Here is a 17,111-nt window from a genome sequence, read left to right as displayed (position 1 = left end):
GAAAAGAACCAAAAATGTTTAATTTACTTAGAAGTTTGTGTGTGTGCGTGTGTTTTAAAGATCCACCTATTTTAGAGAGCGAGTGAGCGAGCATAAATGCGAGGGGCAGAGGGAGAATCTCAAGCGGATTCCACGCTCAGCACGGAGCCCAAAGCGGGGCTCAACCCCACGACCCTGAGACCATGACCTGAGCTGAAACCATGAGTTGGATGCCCAACTGACTGAGCCACCTGGGCACCCCCTACTTAGAAGGTATTCTTAACATTTTCCTCAGTACCCTGTGTTTTCAATAGGAAACAAAACCAGTGAAAATGGTGTATTTTAAATAATAAATTATCTCTGACTTATAACGTTACCAAATCTGTCAGGAACGTGAGAGTCCTACCATGCAGTGTACCAAATATAAAAATAAATTCCAAGTGAATTAAAGAGACAAACAACAAAGAATAAAACCATCCAAATAGTTGTAAGAGAATAATATTCTTATAATACTGGGGTAAGGAAGTATGATAATAGCACTGCAAAGCCCTCAAGAAAAAGTTTATCAAGATAAGACTATATTAATTAAGGCTTACATGGCAAAATAAAAGTTAAAAAGCAATGTCTAACCAGAAAAAAAAATCTGCAACATACATAAAATGGTTACTATCCCTTAATACAAGTCCTCCCACCAATCAAGTAAAACAAAACTTGATTTAAAAAAAAAAAATAAAGTCAAATATATGAAAAGGCAATTCACAGAACACAAAGAACTAAATAAACATATGAAAAAATCTCCTACCTCTTATTGACCAGGGACATGCAAATTAAAACAAGATACCATTTTTTACCCACAAGAACTACAAAAATTAAAATGAGAGAAAAAATTTCAAGAGATTTGAGAGAGAGGACATTTTTATACACTGTTGGTAGAAATCTAAAATGATACATTTTGTGGGCAATCTCTATCCTAGAGATTGAGAGAGAAATACCTGCGTAATTACTTAAGGATGTATGTGGCAAGGTGTTTACTGCCGCCTTTTATGTCAGTACCAAATAGGGTTATGGGATTAAATAAACTATAATCCATATGCCTGAAACAGGTACAACTCGCACGCCTCTGCTCACTCCATTTCCTTCTCTTGACCTTCCTAGCCAGAAGACATCTTTTTTCCTCTGAATTCTCCAAACACTCTTATATCCTATATTTTAAGTAATTCTGTGTTGATCTCCACAACTAGATCATAAGTCCTTGATACTTTTTTTTTTTTTAAAGATTTTCTTTACTTACTTGTCAGAAAGAGAGAGACAGTGCACGCACAAGTAGGGGGAGCAGCAGGAAGAGGGAGAAGCAGGCTCCCCGCTGAGCAAAGAGACTGATGTGGGACTTGATCCCAGGACCCTGGGATCATGACCTCAGCCGAACACAGATGCTTAACCGACTGAGCCACCCAAGCGCCCCTATACTGTTCATCATAATTCAATGATTTAGTCCACAAATCTGAGCACCTGCTTACTGTCCAGCACAGTGCTAGGCCGTGGGTACACAAAAGTGAACTCAGCAATCATCCCTGCCACCAGAGGAAGTTTAATTTCAAACATCAAGGCAACCAAAACGTAATTATTTACAAATGATAGTAAGTACTATGAGGAAACAAGCTGGGGCTAAGGAAAAGGAGAGAGAGATTCCGGTCGGTTATAGACAGCCTCTCTCAGAAGGTCACATTTAAGCAAAAACAGAAAAATGAGGAGCTGACCATGTAAGCAGAGATAGGAAGAACTGCTGGCAGAAAAAAACCGTGTGCAAACAGCCTTAAAGCAGGAAGGAGTTTTGACTTGAGGAACCAAATAATCAGTACAGTGGAAACAATAAAGGTGGGGGGAAAGGGCCAAAAAATGGTTAAAGGTAGACCACGGCCTTGTAGGCTCAGGTAAAAAGTGTGGTTTGGTTTTGTTTTAAAGATTTTCTTTCTTTCTTTGAGAGAGAGAGAGAGTGTGTACAAGCCAGGGAGAGAGGGAGAAGCAGACTCCCCACTGAGCAGGGAGCCCACCGTGGGACCAGATCTCAGGACCCTGGGATCATGACCTGAGCTGGGGGCAGACGCTTAACCAACTGAGCCACCCAGGTGCCCCCAAAAATGTGGGTTTTATTTGAAGTAACAAAAGTGGCTAAGTGGGAAGCGATACATTTCAATTTACCTTTTACCATCTCTTTTGGTACTACATGAAGGAACACTAGGAGTAAGAAAATCAGAACAATGCTGCTATGGTCAAGAGAGACAGGGCAGGGGCGCCTGGGTGACACAGCAGTTAAGCGTCTGCCTTCGGCTCAGGGCGTGATCCCGGCGTTCTGGGATCGAGCCCCACATCAGGCTCCTCTGCTATGAGCCTGTTTCTCCCTCTCCCACTCCCCCTGCTTGTGTTCCCTCTCTTGCTGGCTGTCTCTGTCAAATAAATAAATAAAATCTTAAAAAAAAAAAAAAAAAAAGAGAGACAGGGCAACGGCATGAACGAGAGTGATGACATTTTCTATCATATATGTCTTCAATTATAAATGATGCAATTAGTGTCTCTACATATATAATCTTTGAATTTCTGATTATATCCCTAGAATAGATTTCTAGAAGTACAGTTACTGGAAAAATGGTAAGAACTACATACCTTCTTATAATCCACAAAAGTTTAACACCAACAACTTACACCAACTGATATACCAATAGTACAACAGTACCAACACACAAGCTAACAAGGATGAGTCAAAAATTCATCTCTGCTACTTTGATAGCCTAGAAAAGACACCTTTGCATTTTTTATTGTCTATAAAGTGAAATCACTAACATCCATAAACTCCCTCCTATTTATCAGTCATTTGTATTTACTATGAAAAACGTGGGTTTCTGCCCTTTTTGCTATATGAATTTTTAATATTTTAATCAACTTTGGGGAACTTTTTACATAATAAAGGTATTAACACTGTCAAGTTTAAAGTTAATAACCTTCAAATATAATTTCTTTATCTTTTAAACTTATTTGGAATTCATTTTGGCATGTGGTACAGACAGAACTTGTTTCTTCTTCCCCAAATAACTGACCATTTGTTTCAGTCCCACGCAGTTAACAAAACAGAGGTGTCCTTACCGCCCTCTGCCCTCGCGTACACACTAGTCCGGGTTTATCTAGTCTATCTCACTGATTTGAACCCTTCTTTCATCCGCATCATGCAGTTTTAGTTATTATGACTTTAATCAGGCAACAGCCTCCTCCTCCTCCACTATCTTTTCTCTGTAAAATGTTCTCAGCTATTTTATCTCATCTTCAGTTCTAGATGTTATTCACTTTGCTTTTACACTCAGTGTTTTATCACTTATTAGAAGCAACAAATATTTTAACTGCTAAGGTAACTAAGGACTAATATAGAGGATATACACTTGTCCTCTATTATCTTGAATAATAGACAACGGACTATGAACTCCAGTGGGGCCCAGGAAACCGTGCCTGCTACAGTCCACCAGAAAGATGTTGCTAAGAAAGCAATTTTTAAACCAAATAAATCACATAAAAATAAGAACGAAAGAAACTCAGAAATTCATCTAAAAAACGAAACACAATCTCATGAAGCCTAAATGCATTAATTTTATTAGAGAATAAACACTGAAAAGCTGTTTGAAAGTGTCTATTAAACAATCGTATATACCTGTCTCACTAATTGCTCTCCTTCTAGATGAGGTAGACGGTCTAGAAACCAAATCTGAAGATGAAGGTTTCTCTTCCTGCAACTCTTGCGCCGGCTCCTAAGCATTCGGGGAGAGAGGGGACAAAAACGAACTTGTAACACCAGGAAGCTAAAAATAATTTGTTTAAAATAACCTAACTTTCAAGAAACATCATACTAGAACGTGTTCATTTCAAGATTACCTTTTGATCACTCCCACCTTCAAGGTGACACCTATTTTCACTCACAGATGTGCCTGAATCTGATGGTTCTGATGGGGGGAAAAAAACAACAACAACAACAAAGAATCACAACTAGGAAAGACACTAGTTTGCCAGTCCAGGACAAACTCCTTACACAGTTTAACCTTTCAACACACATAAAATGTGTATCTCCCAGAAGCCAACCCCATGCTAGATACTGGAGATGTAAATAAGATAATTCAATTTTAATACAGAGTAGTATTACATTAAGAGTAATGGAAGTATAATAAACAGGATAAAAGAAGTACTGTAAGATAAATCAGTGAAGAACACAGAGCAATGATTATTTGGTAGGGACAGGGCAAAGTCTGAGGAACAAGGAATCAGGAAAGATTTCACATAATAGAACATGAAGCAGCAGGACTAAGAAAGGCTATTCCAGACTGAGGGAGCACCCCATGAAAAAAGCATCCAGAAGTGAAGTACCAATGCTTGTTGCAGGGAATTACAGGTAGTCAATTATTCCTGGAATGTAAGCAGGATCTAGGATCCCGTGTGGCTTGTGAAACAGCTCAAGGACGTCAGCAAGCAGCACGCATGCCGTCCAACCTGCATCACCGCATTCTTCCCAGCTTCAGAAGCTGCCCTATGGCACTGCTTCAGCCACTCACCATTAAAAACGTTTAATCCAATAGATAAGACTGATTTGCTAGTTCACAGCAAGTTTTTTATCCAACGAACAATAAGGAACCCCTAAAAACTTTGGCAAAACAGAAGAAAAAGAGAGCAGAGGCAGGGAAGCCAGTACTAGACAGTAACTGCAAAACTACAAATGCCAAAGTATTAAAGCCTATACTACGGCATTGAAAAAAGATCAATTCCAGAGAAGTTAAAAAGGTAAAAACCAACAAGGCCTGGTGTCTGATATACAAGGCAAGGGAGAAAGGTGTCAAGAAGGACTCCAAGATTCTGCCTTGGATGGATAAATGGGTGGTCCCATTCACCAAGAGAGAAACTTCAGAAGACAAACAGATTAGGATAGAAAGATAATGACCGAAGTGGATGAAACTCATTCAGGTAGGTAGGTTTAGTTTGTGGTTGGATATATAGACCCAGAGCTCAGAAGTCAAAATTTCAGATAGGGAATAGAGCTGCCAAAGATCATAAACAAACACCCTTTATTACTCCCTGGGAAACATTCTCATCTTAATAGGAATGTCAGGCTCACGCGCTAACATTCTGAAATTATGCACATTATCATAATAATTTCTTTATATTATGGGTTATGTATTATACTGATTTTAAGTTGTATATATACAGCCAGATTATATTTTGTTTTAATGTAATAAAAGATGTTACAATACAGATGTAATAAAAAGGAAGTACTAGGTGTGACAGGTTGAGAACACAGTTACAGGAGTTCTGAAGTTAATTCTACTAAACTGAAACCTGAAACAAATCCAGAATGGAAATAACCCAAGTAATCTACAGGTTACCATCTCATTAATTGTCCTAGTAATCTACCAAGGTTTCTTTACACGAATGAATGAACACATCAGGGATAATATTTAAGAAAACTGAAAATACTACTATAATACTATAGTCGTTTGTTCTATTTGCCTTCACCTGATTTCATAAAGAGCTTTGTAAAACAATAAAACATGTCACCAGTCTCACTTCTACTCTAGGATAAGAGTGATGCCCTTTCTGGGCCTTAAGTCCTAACTTTGGAAGAGCATTCAACTCATTTATTAAACATTGTATTAATAAAACACCATACTGTTGATGCATAATGCAAACCTGGTTAGGATACAAGAAACAGAAATACAAATAAGTGTAAGAAAACAATGTAACAATAAAGTCTAAATACAGAATAGTGGAAGCACAAGAGAGTAGCCAGTTCACTGTAGGAAGCTTCTGAGAACAGTTCTTAATTGTAGCTCAAGGACGGGCTTTCAGAGGTCTATGGTGTGGGGGGAGCCAGCTCCTACTGGTCCTCAAAGCAGACTGTGTACCTTTCTTACCAACCCCATGCATGTAACCTGAAAATGGCCATGGTGGGAGTTATTTACACCGTGGAACTCAGCAAACACCACAAGACCAGGGCTTTTCCCCTGAAAAGTGGGTTGTTAAACATTCACCAGCGCATCACTGTATATGTTTATGTTTGTGTGTCTCTGAAATAAGAACCCAATGCTTTCATCAGATAATCCAAGGAGTATGTAACCCAAAAACAAACAACCAGTTAAGAACTGCTAGTCTACAGGTAGAGAAATTAAATGCCACTTACACAAATAAATTGATAAAGTTTTGTCTATTACAAATAACAAACAAAAAAGGGCTCATCCATTCAAATGGTCCTACTTATGTATCTATATTACTTCTCAAACCCTTTCAATACATGTTTCAAGGTTTGATCATATCTCTAGTAAGCATGGCCTTGAAATTATCTACCTTTCAGAAACAACGAATGTTGGCAAGGATGTGGAGAAAAAGGAACCCTCATGCACTGTTGGAGGGAACGCAAACTGTGAAAAACAGTATGGAGGTTTCTCAAAAATTAAAAATAGAATCACCATATGATCCGGTAATTCCACTACTGAGTACACAAAAAATACAAAAACACCAATTCAAAAAGATAAACGGAGCATTATTTACAATACCCAAACTATGGAAGCAGCCCAAGTGTCCATCAATAGATAAATGCATAAAGAAAATAGGATATATAAATATATAGATACATATATAGAAAGAGAGAGAGATATATATAAATACATATATATATAATGGAATAGTATTCAGCCATAAAGAAGAATGAAATCCTGCCATTTGCAACACTATGGATGTATCTAGAGAATATAACATTAAATGAAGTAAGTCAGAGAAAAACAAATACCATATTATTTCACTCATATGTGGAATTTAAGAAACAAAACCAAGAAAAAAGAGACAAACCAAAAAACAGACTCTTAACTATAGAGAACAAATGATGGTTACCAGAGGATAGGTGGGTAGGAGAATGGGTTAAACAGGTGATGGGGATTAAGGAGTGCACTTGTAACGACGAGCACCAGCTAATGTATGGATTTGCTGAATCACCACATTGTACAGCTGAAAATAATACAACACGGTATATTAACTACACTGGAATTAAAATAAAAATGTAAAATAAATTTTAAAAATAAAGTGTTTAATAAATGCTTGTGAACCTCCTCCCCCCCAAAAAAATCCAGAAATCTTCCAAAACAAATTTTAATACTGACATCCCAAGGCTTACATTGATGGAATAAGGTATTTAACTTCACATATCGCAAATACGCCTTAGAACCTTAGTATTATGTTTAGTTCATATAGTTCATTTCTTCCTGTTAAATGACTCCACATACATAAAATGTCTTTAAAATATTTTTATGGTGTTGTTTATGGTACTCAGAATTAACTTACCATGCTGATTGACTACTACCAAGTTTCTGTAGATCATTGTATATATTTTCCTTGTAGGGAGGAAAAAAAGAAAAAGATGTACATTTTAAAATAAAAATGTATTAAACTGGACTTAACCACACTTTTAAATATATGTTTAAATACTGTACACAAGCTAAATTTTAAATCACTGCATTCAAACTACATCACTGGCAAGCTTCCAGGTCCTGAAAAGCATCATGATAATTAGTCGTACGGTGATTACATACACTTACTCTGACTAACCACAAAGGTCTCTCTAGCTGAAAAGACTTCATATCTCCATTTCCTGAAATGTGCCATATTTGTACTTTACCAAAAGACCCCAGGGAATGGGTGTGAGTGCAGAAGCAGGTTGATATATGTATTTTCAAACACAAAAGAAATTTCTAGCTCTGTGCTTAAAGCTTAGAAGCAGACTGCCTAAAAAGGCAGTGGGTTATACAAAACCCACTATAGAGGAACTTGATTTTAATTCTGACTTCCATTAATCACCTCTTGGATTTTCTTTCTTGATCTTAAAATCTATTAAAAGATGAAGATTCCAACTCCTTTCTGCCCGTGGACGCCGCCGAGTAAGCATCCTAAGTCTCCCCTCCCACCGCCGTCATGTCTAAGTCACAGTCTCCCAAAGAGCCTGAACAGCTGCGGAAGCTCTTCATCGGAGGTTTGAGCTTTGAAACAACCGACAAGAGTCTGAGGAGCCATTCTGAGCAGTGGGGAACGTTTACGGACTGTGTGGTAATGAGAGAAACAAACACCAAGCGCTCCAGAGGCTTTGGGTTTGTCACGTAGCCACTGTGGAGGAGGTGGATGCAGCCACGAATGCAAGGCCACACAAGGTGGATGGAAGAGTTGTGGAACCAAAGAGGGCTGTCTCAAAAGAAGATTCTCAAAGACCTGGTGCCCATTTAACTGTGAAAAAGATTTTTGTTGGTGGCATTAAAGAAGACACTGAAGAACACCATCTAAGAGATTACTTTGAACAGTATGGGAAAATTGAAGTGACTGAGATCCTGACTGACCGAGGCAGTGGCAAAAAGAGAGGTTTTGCTTTTGTAACATTTGACGACCACGACTCTGTTGACAAGATCGTCATTCAAAAATACCATACTGTGAATGGCCACAACTGTGAAGTAAGGAAAGCCCTATCTAAGCAAGAGATGGCTAGTGCTTCATCCAGCCAAAGAGGTCGAAGTGGTTCTGGAAACTTCTGTGGTGGTCGTGGAGGTGGTTTTGGTGGGAATGACAATTTTGGTCGTGGAGGGAACTTCAGTGGGCGAGGTGGCTGTGGCGGCAGTCGAGGTGGTGGTGGATATGGTGGCAGTGGGGATGGCTATAACGGATTTGGTAATGATGGTGGTTATGGAGGAGGCGACCCTGGTTACTCCGGAGGAAGCAGAGGCTATGGAAGTGGTGGACAGGGTTATGGAAACCAGGGCAGTGGCTATGGCGGGAGTGGCAGCTATGACAGCTATAACAACGGAGGAGGCGGAGGCGGCTATAGCGGTGGTAGTGGAAGCAACTTTGGAGGTGGCGGAAGCTATAATGATTTTGGCAATTACAACAATCAATCCTCAAATTCTGGACCCATGAAAGGAGGAAATTTTGGGGGCAGAAGCTCTGGCCCCTATGGTGGTGGAGGCCAATACTTTGCCAAACCACGAAACCAAGGTGGCTATGGTGGTTCCAGCAGCAGCAGTAGCTACGGCAGTGGCAGAAGGTTTTAATTACTGCCAGGAAACAAAGCTTAGCAGGAGAGGAGAGCCAGAGAAGTGACAGGGAAGCTACAGGTTACAACAGATTTGTGAACTCAGCCAAGCATGGCAGGGCCTAGCTGCTACAAAGAAGACATGTTTTAGACAATACTCATGTGTATGGGCAAAAAACTCGAGGACTGTATTTGTGACTAATTGTATAACAGGTTATTTTAATTTCTGTTCTGTGGAAAGTGTAAAGCATTCCAACAAAGGGTTTTAATGTAGATTTTTTTTTTTTGCACCCATGCTATTGATTGCTAAATGTAATAGTCTGATCATGACGCTGAATAAATGTGTCTTTTTTTAAATGTGCTGTGTAAAGTTAGTCTACTCTGAAGCCGTCTTGGTATACTACCCCAATAGTGTGAAGTTAGAATTCCTTCAGGATGATGCCAGGTTCCATTCGAAATTTATTTGCAACCTGCTTGGGCACAAGAAGCCATTGTCTCCACAAACCTTGGTGTAGTTGAACTGACAGTTAATGTGTTGTGACCTTGGAGTTCACCATTAAAAGGGTCACCGAAGCAAAGTCCTGGAGTTTATTTGGTTATTAATATGATTGTTGGCACATCCTATGCAATATATCTAAATTGAATTATGGTATCAGATAAAATTAAAGATGGGATTAAAGCTTGTGTATCATCCATTATCATGTGTAATCAAAAAACGATTTAATATTCTCTTGAAAAAAAAAGATGAAGATTCCTTCACTCATTTAATATATACAGACTGAAAACGTACTATGAACCACTGTTCTAGAAACGGAGGAAAAAAAGGAATAAAATATAAACTAATCTCTGCCCTCAGGGAGCTTATATCCCAATAGGAAGACAATTCACTTATTTTAGTCTTCATTGATGTTATGGTACACTTTTCCTTCTTTTCTTTTAAACTAATGATTTTAGGCAATGTTACTGGTCACATGCTATCATTTCTAATTCTCATGATTAAGGGGAAGTGCCAATCCCAACTATTTTTTTTCACCTTTGGGACTAATGATACAGCCCCATAAACTCATAAATATCAATATTCCTATTCATATTCTTTTTCCAGGTACATAATTTCCCCAGTGTTTAACCTCTCAACATACAAGAATTCAAGTCAAAGATAACTTGTAAATTATGCTTTCAATTTGAGAAACTATACAATACCTCAGAACATTATCAGAAGATTCAACACTCAAAGGGTACAAAATCACCAATACAGTTAATTCTTAAATTTATAAAATAAAGCTTATATCCCAAGGCAAAGTATAAAACAGTAACAAATTTATTAGATAAATGTGATTTCTTAATGGAAAGGTGTTTATATAGTGTTAAATTAAGAATCATGACAAAATTAAATATGGTATGTTCACAACTGGGTCAAAACACATCTGCACATAATATAAAAACAACAGGTAAAAATACCATTCGAAGGGCACCTGGGTGGCTCAGTCGGTTAAGCATCTGCCTTCGGCTCAGGTCATGATCCCAGGGTCCTGGGATCGAGTCCTGCATTGGGCTCCCTGCTCAGTGGACAGTCTGCTTCTCCCTCTCCCTCTGCCCCACCCCTCCGCTCATGCTCTCTCTGAAACTATTTTTTTTTAAATACCATTCAATGACAAACTATAGTCTTTTTTTCCCCTTATTCTTAGCTTTCTGTCTTTTCCTACTGCCCAATAATGAATATATATTATGGTTATATAATGAAATTGTTTTAAAGTTATAAATATTCCATTTAATTATTATCTTTTTAGCTATAGTATTACTGAACATTAAATACCAGTAGACTCTAATTAATTGCTTCAGGTGAAAAGTATTCATCCCATTTATTAAGATACACATGCATGCTAAGGCTCTACATGGACTGTGCTAAACCAAACGGGAAAAGGAATTCCAAATGTAATTTAAGGAACGAAGACTGAAAAAAGTCTTCAGTTCTGAGTAGACTAATTCTAGAAATGTTATCTGGGTTAAATTCGGCTAAGTGCTGTAATGGTATATGACAAAATAATCTCCAAAGTAAGGCTCAAATTTAAGCCTTTACCACAGTGTGGTCTAAAGATTGTCTTTGAAAGTAATTGCAACAATATTTTTTAAGATACAGTAACTGTGACTAACATTTATTTATTTTTAAAGATTTTATTTATTTGTCAGAGAGAGACAGTGCGCACACGCACAAGCAGGGGGAGCGGCTGGCAGAGGAAGAGGCAGGCTCCCCGTGAGCAAGGAGCCCCACGTGGGACTCAATCCCAGGACCCTGGGACCTGGAATCATGATCCGAGCCAAAGGCAGATGCTTAACGACTGAGCCACCCAGATGCCCCTGTGACTAACATTTAAATGATTTCTATGTGTCAAACATTGCTTCTTACACATTGGCTCTTCATAACCTCCACATGAGGTATTTATATTATCCCTACAGTAAGGGTAAACTGAGGCTTCGAGAGGGTAAATCAATTTACCTAGTCACACAGCTAGTAAATGACTGAGCTAGGTCTCAAACCCAGGTTTATAAGATTCCAGAACTCAGGTTCTCAAGCAATATGCTATATTACTAAGAAATTAAATTTCCGCATCTTTTATATATACAGCAACAATTTTTCTCTGACAAAAGGCAGTGAAGAGGGAGGTAAACTGAAATGTTTGCCCAACTGGCTTTTTACAACGGACTAAGCTGAAGAATTTACCTGTGCTCTTTCACAGAGAAGCTTGGCACTCCAAACAAATCCCCTAGAAGATCATTGGAACAATACACAATATGCTGTTGCTTCTCATCATATAATCGTTTAGTCATAATATACTGGCCAAGATAAAATATAACCTGAAACAGAAATAAGATTTCTGAGCATTAAAGAAAATTAAATGTTAGTTTCAAATACATTCAATATCTCATTTATCTAAAGATGGTTACATAACCTGCAACCATACCTGTAACTGTCTATAATAACAACCATTCAGTACTCAAAAAAGCTTTTGAATCTTTTCCTTCTAATTTTATGGGAGTAGACATTGCTTTTCCAATTTACTTAGATAAAGTGTGCCTAACAGACTTTAACTCTGCCCAGATATCTAGGAACTACGTACTCGGAGAAGGGAAAAGGCAGCAAAATGCAAAACCATTGAGAGCAATAAAAAGTTGCAAAATCAAAACATCAACTAAAACATAGCAGTGACCTGGAGTCATTTAGTAAACAGTAAATAATCCCAAACACCATACATCTCAACAGCCTCTGAAGTCATCACAGATGAGGACCACAGGAACGTGACCAATTATATCTACACAACGGTTTGGAAGAATTCAGTGAATAAAATGAACTCTTGAAGATATCAATATAATCTATAAAACAATAATCAAAATAGTGACCCTGACTCATGCCTATACAGCTAAATATTGTATGTTCCATTAAGACAAAGAAGTGATACATCTTAAGATATCCACATACAAACCTATTAACCACCTAAATATGTATGAATTTTTTTTTACAGTTTAAATGTACTTTTACAAGTACCGTCTCATTCTCTGATATTTCATAGAATTGTTTTCACTGTATTAAAGATATGGAAATAGGACCTGGTCTTCTGACTCCTAGTCCAGTGTTTTTTCTACTACTCCATACTAGCTGTCATCATTCTCCCATATGCCCCAAAACAAAGATCCTGCAACTGAAAACTCAATCAGACAATACATATATAACTGTTACGTGGTTTAGCATAAGCATTCTACACCTTTATAATGGCCTGATCAATTTTCTCCTCATTTCTAGTACTAAATGCATACCTTTTTGTTTCCTTAACCAATTACATGATGGTCATGAAGTCAAACCCAAGTTAACAGCCCTAAATACATCCTTAACCTCAAAAACATCCTTAACCTTGACACCTCCCTGCAAGCTCCTCTACTGTCCATAGACTTAACTGGTTAAGCAGGCCTCAGACTTAAAGGAATATTCCCTGGTGACTATGGATTGAAGATAAGTTGATAAACAATGGAAAAGGAAGAAGAGAACCTACACTCCTACCAAACACCCCATAAGTTTATAAAAAGTGTGGCTGAAAAAGGAAAATGGCGTGGAGTCTCTTCCTGACCCACTATCCTGATGTAGATAAGTTACTTCGGTGTTGTAAGCAATCTGGGCCCCATAAACTAAGTGGGAGAGATGGGAAAAAGGCACATTTCATTCACAATGAAATTTTGCCTAAGATGGCCCAATGTCTCACTGAAAATCATGCTTCTGTGCACAATTTAAAGCTAGAGAACATTACATTGAAACGCATCCATTAAATAGAACATATGTTCATGATTCAGCTCACCTCTATCCCAGAAAGATCAGTATACTGTACTCATATATCGCTAGTGCAGAAGTTCTTAACCTGGGATCCATGGATGCCCAAGAAGTCCTTGGATAGAATTCAGGGGGTCCATTAATTTGGATGGAAAAAAATTTCTATCTATATTTTCACTAACTTTTAACTGAAATTTAGCTTTTTCTTCAATTATGAATATAGGCCACAAACCACAAAGCATTAGTAATACCTGTGATTTCTGTCACCAATAAAAATCACAAGTGTTTTCATATCATACTATGCTTGGTGTAAACATCTCAAAATACTAACTATACTCCTCACTATTCTGAAATTACATTTATTAGATCTGCTGCTAAATCTTATTTCATGTGTTAATAAAAAAACACACTCAGAAAAGCACATAGACCACAAACTTGTTTACCATTTTGATAACTTTTTTACATAATGTGTTTCCTTTGTAATCTATACATTTTGGTTCATGCATTTAGCAACATGATTCTGAGAAGACTTTACCAGTCTGCCAAGGGGGTCCACTGCACAAAAATGCTAAGAACCCCTGCAGAGCCTCCCTCTGTCTCAGAGTTCCTAGCTGAGAAAAGGTATTCAAGAATAATTAGAATTTCAGCTTCAAATTGTAGTTCAAATGACCACAATACTTAATACTGCTGCTTACTGAAAAATCCCTCTATATGGCCAATTTCCCCCCATGGCTATATGTAACTAGCAAGACATTAGTTATCTTGTTAACTCTTAATTCAGCTTACCTCTTTCATAGTATAAGTGTCTTTTTGTGCACCAACAGACTTTAACAACTTCAAAAGCAAAGGCTTTGGTCTAACCTACAAAGAACAAAAAAGCTGCTATTATGCTTCCAAAATTATTCCAGATCTATAAGCTCCACAGCAAGCATTTCCATGAAGAATTTCAATTAAGGTAGCAGACGTTATATTTAACAATCTCACAAGGTTAGAACTCAAAAACTAAGTCATAATGTTTTCACTAAACATAACAGACTATAGAAACTGAATATCATAGACTGTCAAGGCAATTTGGAAAAAAATGCTGAGATTTCACTATGCAAATAATCACAGAATCCTCAAGTATCATCAGCTGCAACAAACATAGTATCCATGCCAAGGCAGTGAAAATTATTCTTTTTCCTCCAGCTATTTCTATTATCTGCTTACTACCTTACAAACTTAACTATAAATGGAATACTCCAATGAGATTACCATAAACTAAATTGCAAAATCCAAGAGAAAAGAGTAAGTATTTAGGGTAGCTCCGTTTCCCAATCTTTTCTTTCCACACATTAGGCTCCTGAAGGCTGGAGGACTTAAACAACTAACAAGGATAATTGAGAGCAGATCTGAGACTGCAACTCACAACCCTCAACTACAAACCAGCATTTTCTTCCTACTGTATCATGCTACCTCTTAGTAGGTCTGCATTTCAAGTATCTCCTGACGAACATTTCCTGAGCTTCTACCATGCACCAGACAGTGCTAGATATTGGGGGTGGGGGGATGATAAGGAACCCACCAACTAGATCAAGGGTCAATTTTTTCTATAAAGACCCAGATAGTAAATATTTTAAGCTTTTCCTGCCAGATGGTCTGACTCAGAAGTACAGATATGTAAACCAAAGGCCATGGCTACATTTCAATAAAACTTTATTTACAAAAATAGGCAGGAGGCCAAATATGGCCCACAGGCTATAGTGTGCCTGACCCCGATCTAGAGGTTTTCCAAGTGGTATGGAGAAAATAACTGGCAAGGAGGCAGGGATATAATATACTCTTTCTCCCTAACCGTTGCTATATCAAAATCTTTAAAACTCAAGTGTCTTTGTAGCTTGCCATGTCCACATAGACTGGTGCCTCTGTGTCTCTCTTCAATATACTCCTACCCTTTGCCTAACTTTGAAATCTAACAGCATCTCAGTTTGGAATCTAACTATCAAAACTAGATTTAAGAAAATTGCCTATTTCCAGCTAATCAACAGAATATTATTTAATAACCAAAACACTGGCCGCCTGGGTGGCTCAGTCGGTTAAGCATCTGCCTTTGGCTCAGGTCATGATCCCAGGGTCCTGGGATCGAGTCCCACCCACATCTCTACCTCCGTGGGGAGACTGCTTCTCCCTCTCCCTTTGCACCCTCTCCCTGCTCGTGCTTTCTCTCTCTCTCAAATAAATAAAATCTTTAAAAATAATAACCAAAAAACTTAAAATACACAATAAGTGTGGTATTGATTCATTAACTGTTTTGATCACACTTTTGTGTGTGTGTGCTTACATATATACTTTACTTTCAGGTCACTTAAATAATGAACTCTCGCTTGAAAGATAAAAAAATTACTTTTTTTTCCTCCTAAAATTTTATGTGTGTTATATTAACTTCAAACTACACAGAACTCAAGGTAAAAATCTGCAATGGAAAGCCATCAGTTTTTTATTAAGACCTAAAAGACATGCAAGAACACTATAAAAGACAATACCATTCTTAATCTTACATTTAATAACAAAAAGATAAATTCCAGATGAAGATCTAGATGTGAAAATTAAAAACACTACCAGAAAATATAGGGCTCTATCTGTATAATCTTGGGATGGGAGCGTTCTTCCAAAGCATGATATGTGAAATGCAAAAACCAACAAAATAAATTTGACTTCATAAAAACATTCTCAATAGGAAAAAGATGACAAAATTAAGTGCAAACTTTGTAAATGATAAAAGTTACATATTTGAAACACAGAGAACTACTACAAATTATTAAGAAAAAACACCATAAACCTAAAGGAAAAGCGGACAGATAAGACCAAGCAAATCCCAAAAGAAATCCCAAAAGAAATGACAAGATGCCCAATCTCAAGAGAGATCAGGGAAATACAAATTTAAACAGTAATACAGAACCTTTTACCATAAAAATAGCAAAATAATAAAAACTGATAATATTCAGTGTTGGCAGAAGGGAAAACTGTCACAATCTTTTGTTAGCAAGTTATGAATAGCAATCAAATATATGTATAGTTTAGGACCCAGGTGTTCTACTTCTGTAGACAAAATCTTACAGAAGGAGTCACATAACATAGGATACACATACAAAGCAACACTATTTGTAATACTCAAAAACTAAAGGCAGTTTTTTTTAAAAACCTATCCAAAAAAACCTATAGCAGAGGCATAAATTTTTAAAAAGGTACACTAATGCTTTGTAACACAATGGAGCCATTAAGCAGAATTCTATAGATTTATTTACGTGAATGGAATCTGCACCACACCTGTCTTAACAGAACAAAACAAGACAATCACAGATTAAAACCTGCATGTATATATGTGGGTACACACACAGAAAAAATCTAAAAGGAGACATGGTCAAAAGAGAAGACTAGAATTTTCAGCTTTCACTTTTTACACTTCTGTAATGCCTAAAATCTTCACAAGCATGAATTGCTTTTGTGACTTTTAGAAACCACCTAAAAAGTTAAATACAGGCAAGTCAAAATAGAAAAAAAAATCGGGCAATAACAAACACCACTTAAACATCCATGCTTAAGAATGTTAATGGAACTCAATTTTAAATCCAGGGTGATAAAGGACTAAGAAAATAAATACCGATTCTTACAGTCAGCTTTTGCATTTATGCCTGGCATAAATGGCAGAATTTAAGCTGTGTACATACAATTTCACTTAGAGAACCATGC

General features: G+C 37.4%; 2 protein-coding genes across 4 annotated transcripts in view; one reads left to right on the top strand and one right to left on the bottom strand.

Moving 5' to 3' along the window:
- The window catches only part of MDM2 (MDM2 proto-oncogene), a 28,527-nt gene that overhangs the window by 10,185 nt on the left and 1,231 nt on the right, over window positions 1-17,111 (bottom strand). For all 3 annotated transcript variants that reach the window (XM_008684272.2, XM_008684271.2, XM_008684273.2), the window contains 5 exons: window positions 14,169-14,243; window positions 11,787-11,920; window positions 7,339-7,388; window positions 3,895-3,962; window positions 3,674-3,770 (listed from right to left, as the gene is read on the bottom strand). In XM_008684272.2, coding sequence (XP_008682494.1) covers window positions 3,674-3,770; window positions 3,895-3,962; window positions 7,339-7,388; window positions 11,787-11,920; window positions 14,169-14,243 — 424 coding nt within the window. The remainder of the gene's footprint in view (window positions 1-3,673; window positions 3,771-3,894; window positions 3,963-7,338; window positions 7,389-11,786; window positions 11,921-14,168; window positions 14,244-17,111) is intronic.
- Window positions 7,946-9,424, top strand: LOC103656868 (heterogeneous nuclear ribonucleoprotein A1-like). Its single transcript, XM_008684270.2, is given in 2 exon segments — window positions 7,946-8,146; window positions 8,149-9,424. Coding segments are annotated over 2 exon segments (1,119 nt in total). The 5' UTR covers window positions 7,946-7,965; the 3' UTR covers window positions 9,087-9,424.

Source organism: Ursus maritimus, unplaced genomic scaffold (genome assembly GCF_017311325.1).
Source record: "Ursus maritimus isolate PB19 unplaced genomic scaffold, ASM1731132v1 scaffold_21, whole genome shotgun sequence".
Lineage (NCBI taxonomy): Eukaryota > Metazoa > Chordata > Mammalia > Carnivora > Ursidae > Ursus > Ursus maritimus.
The sequence above is the reverse complement of the archived record's forward strand: the minus strand, read 5'-3'. Positions and strand labels throughout refer to the sequence as shown.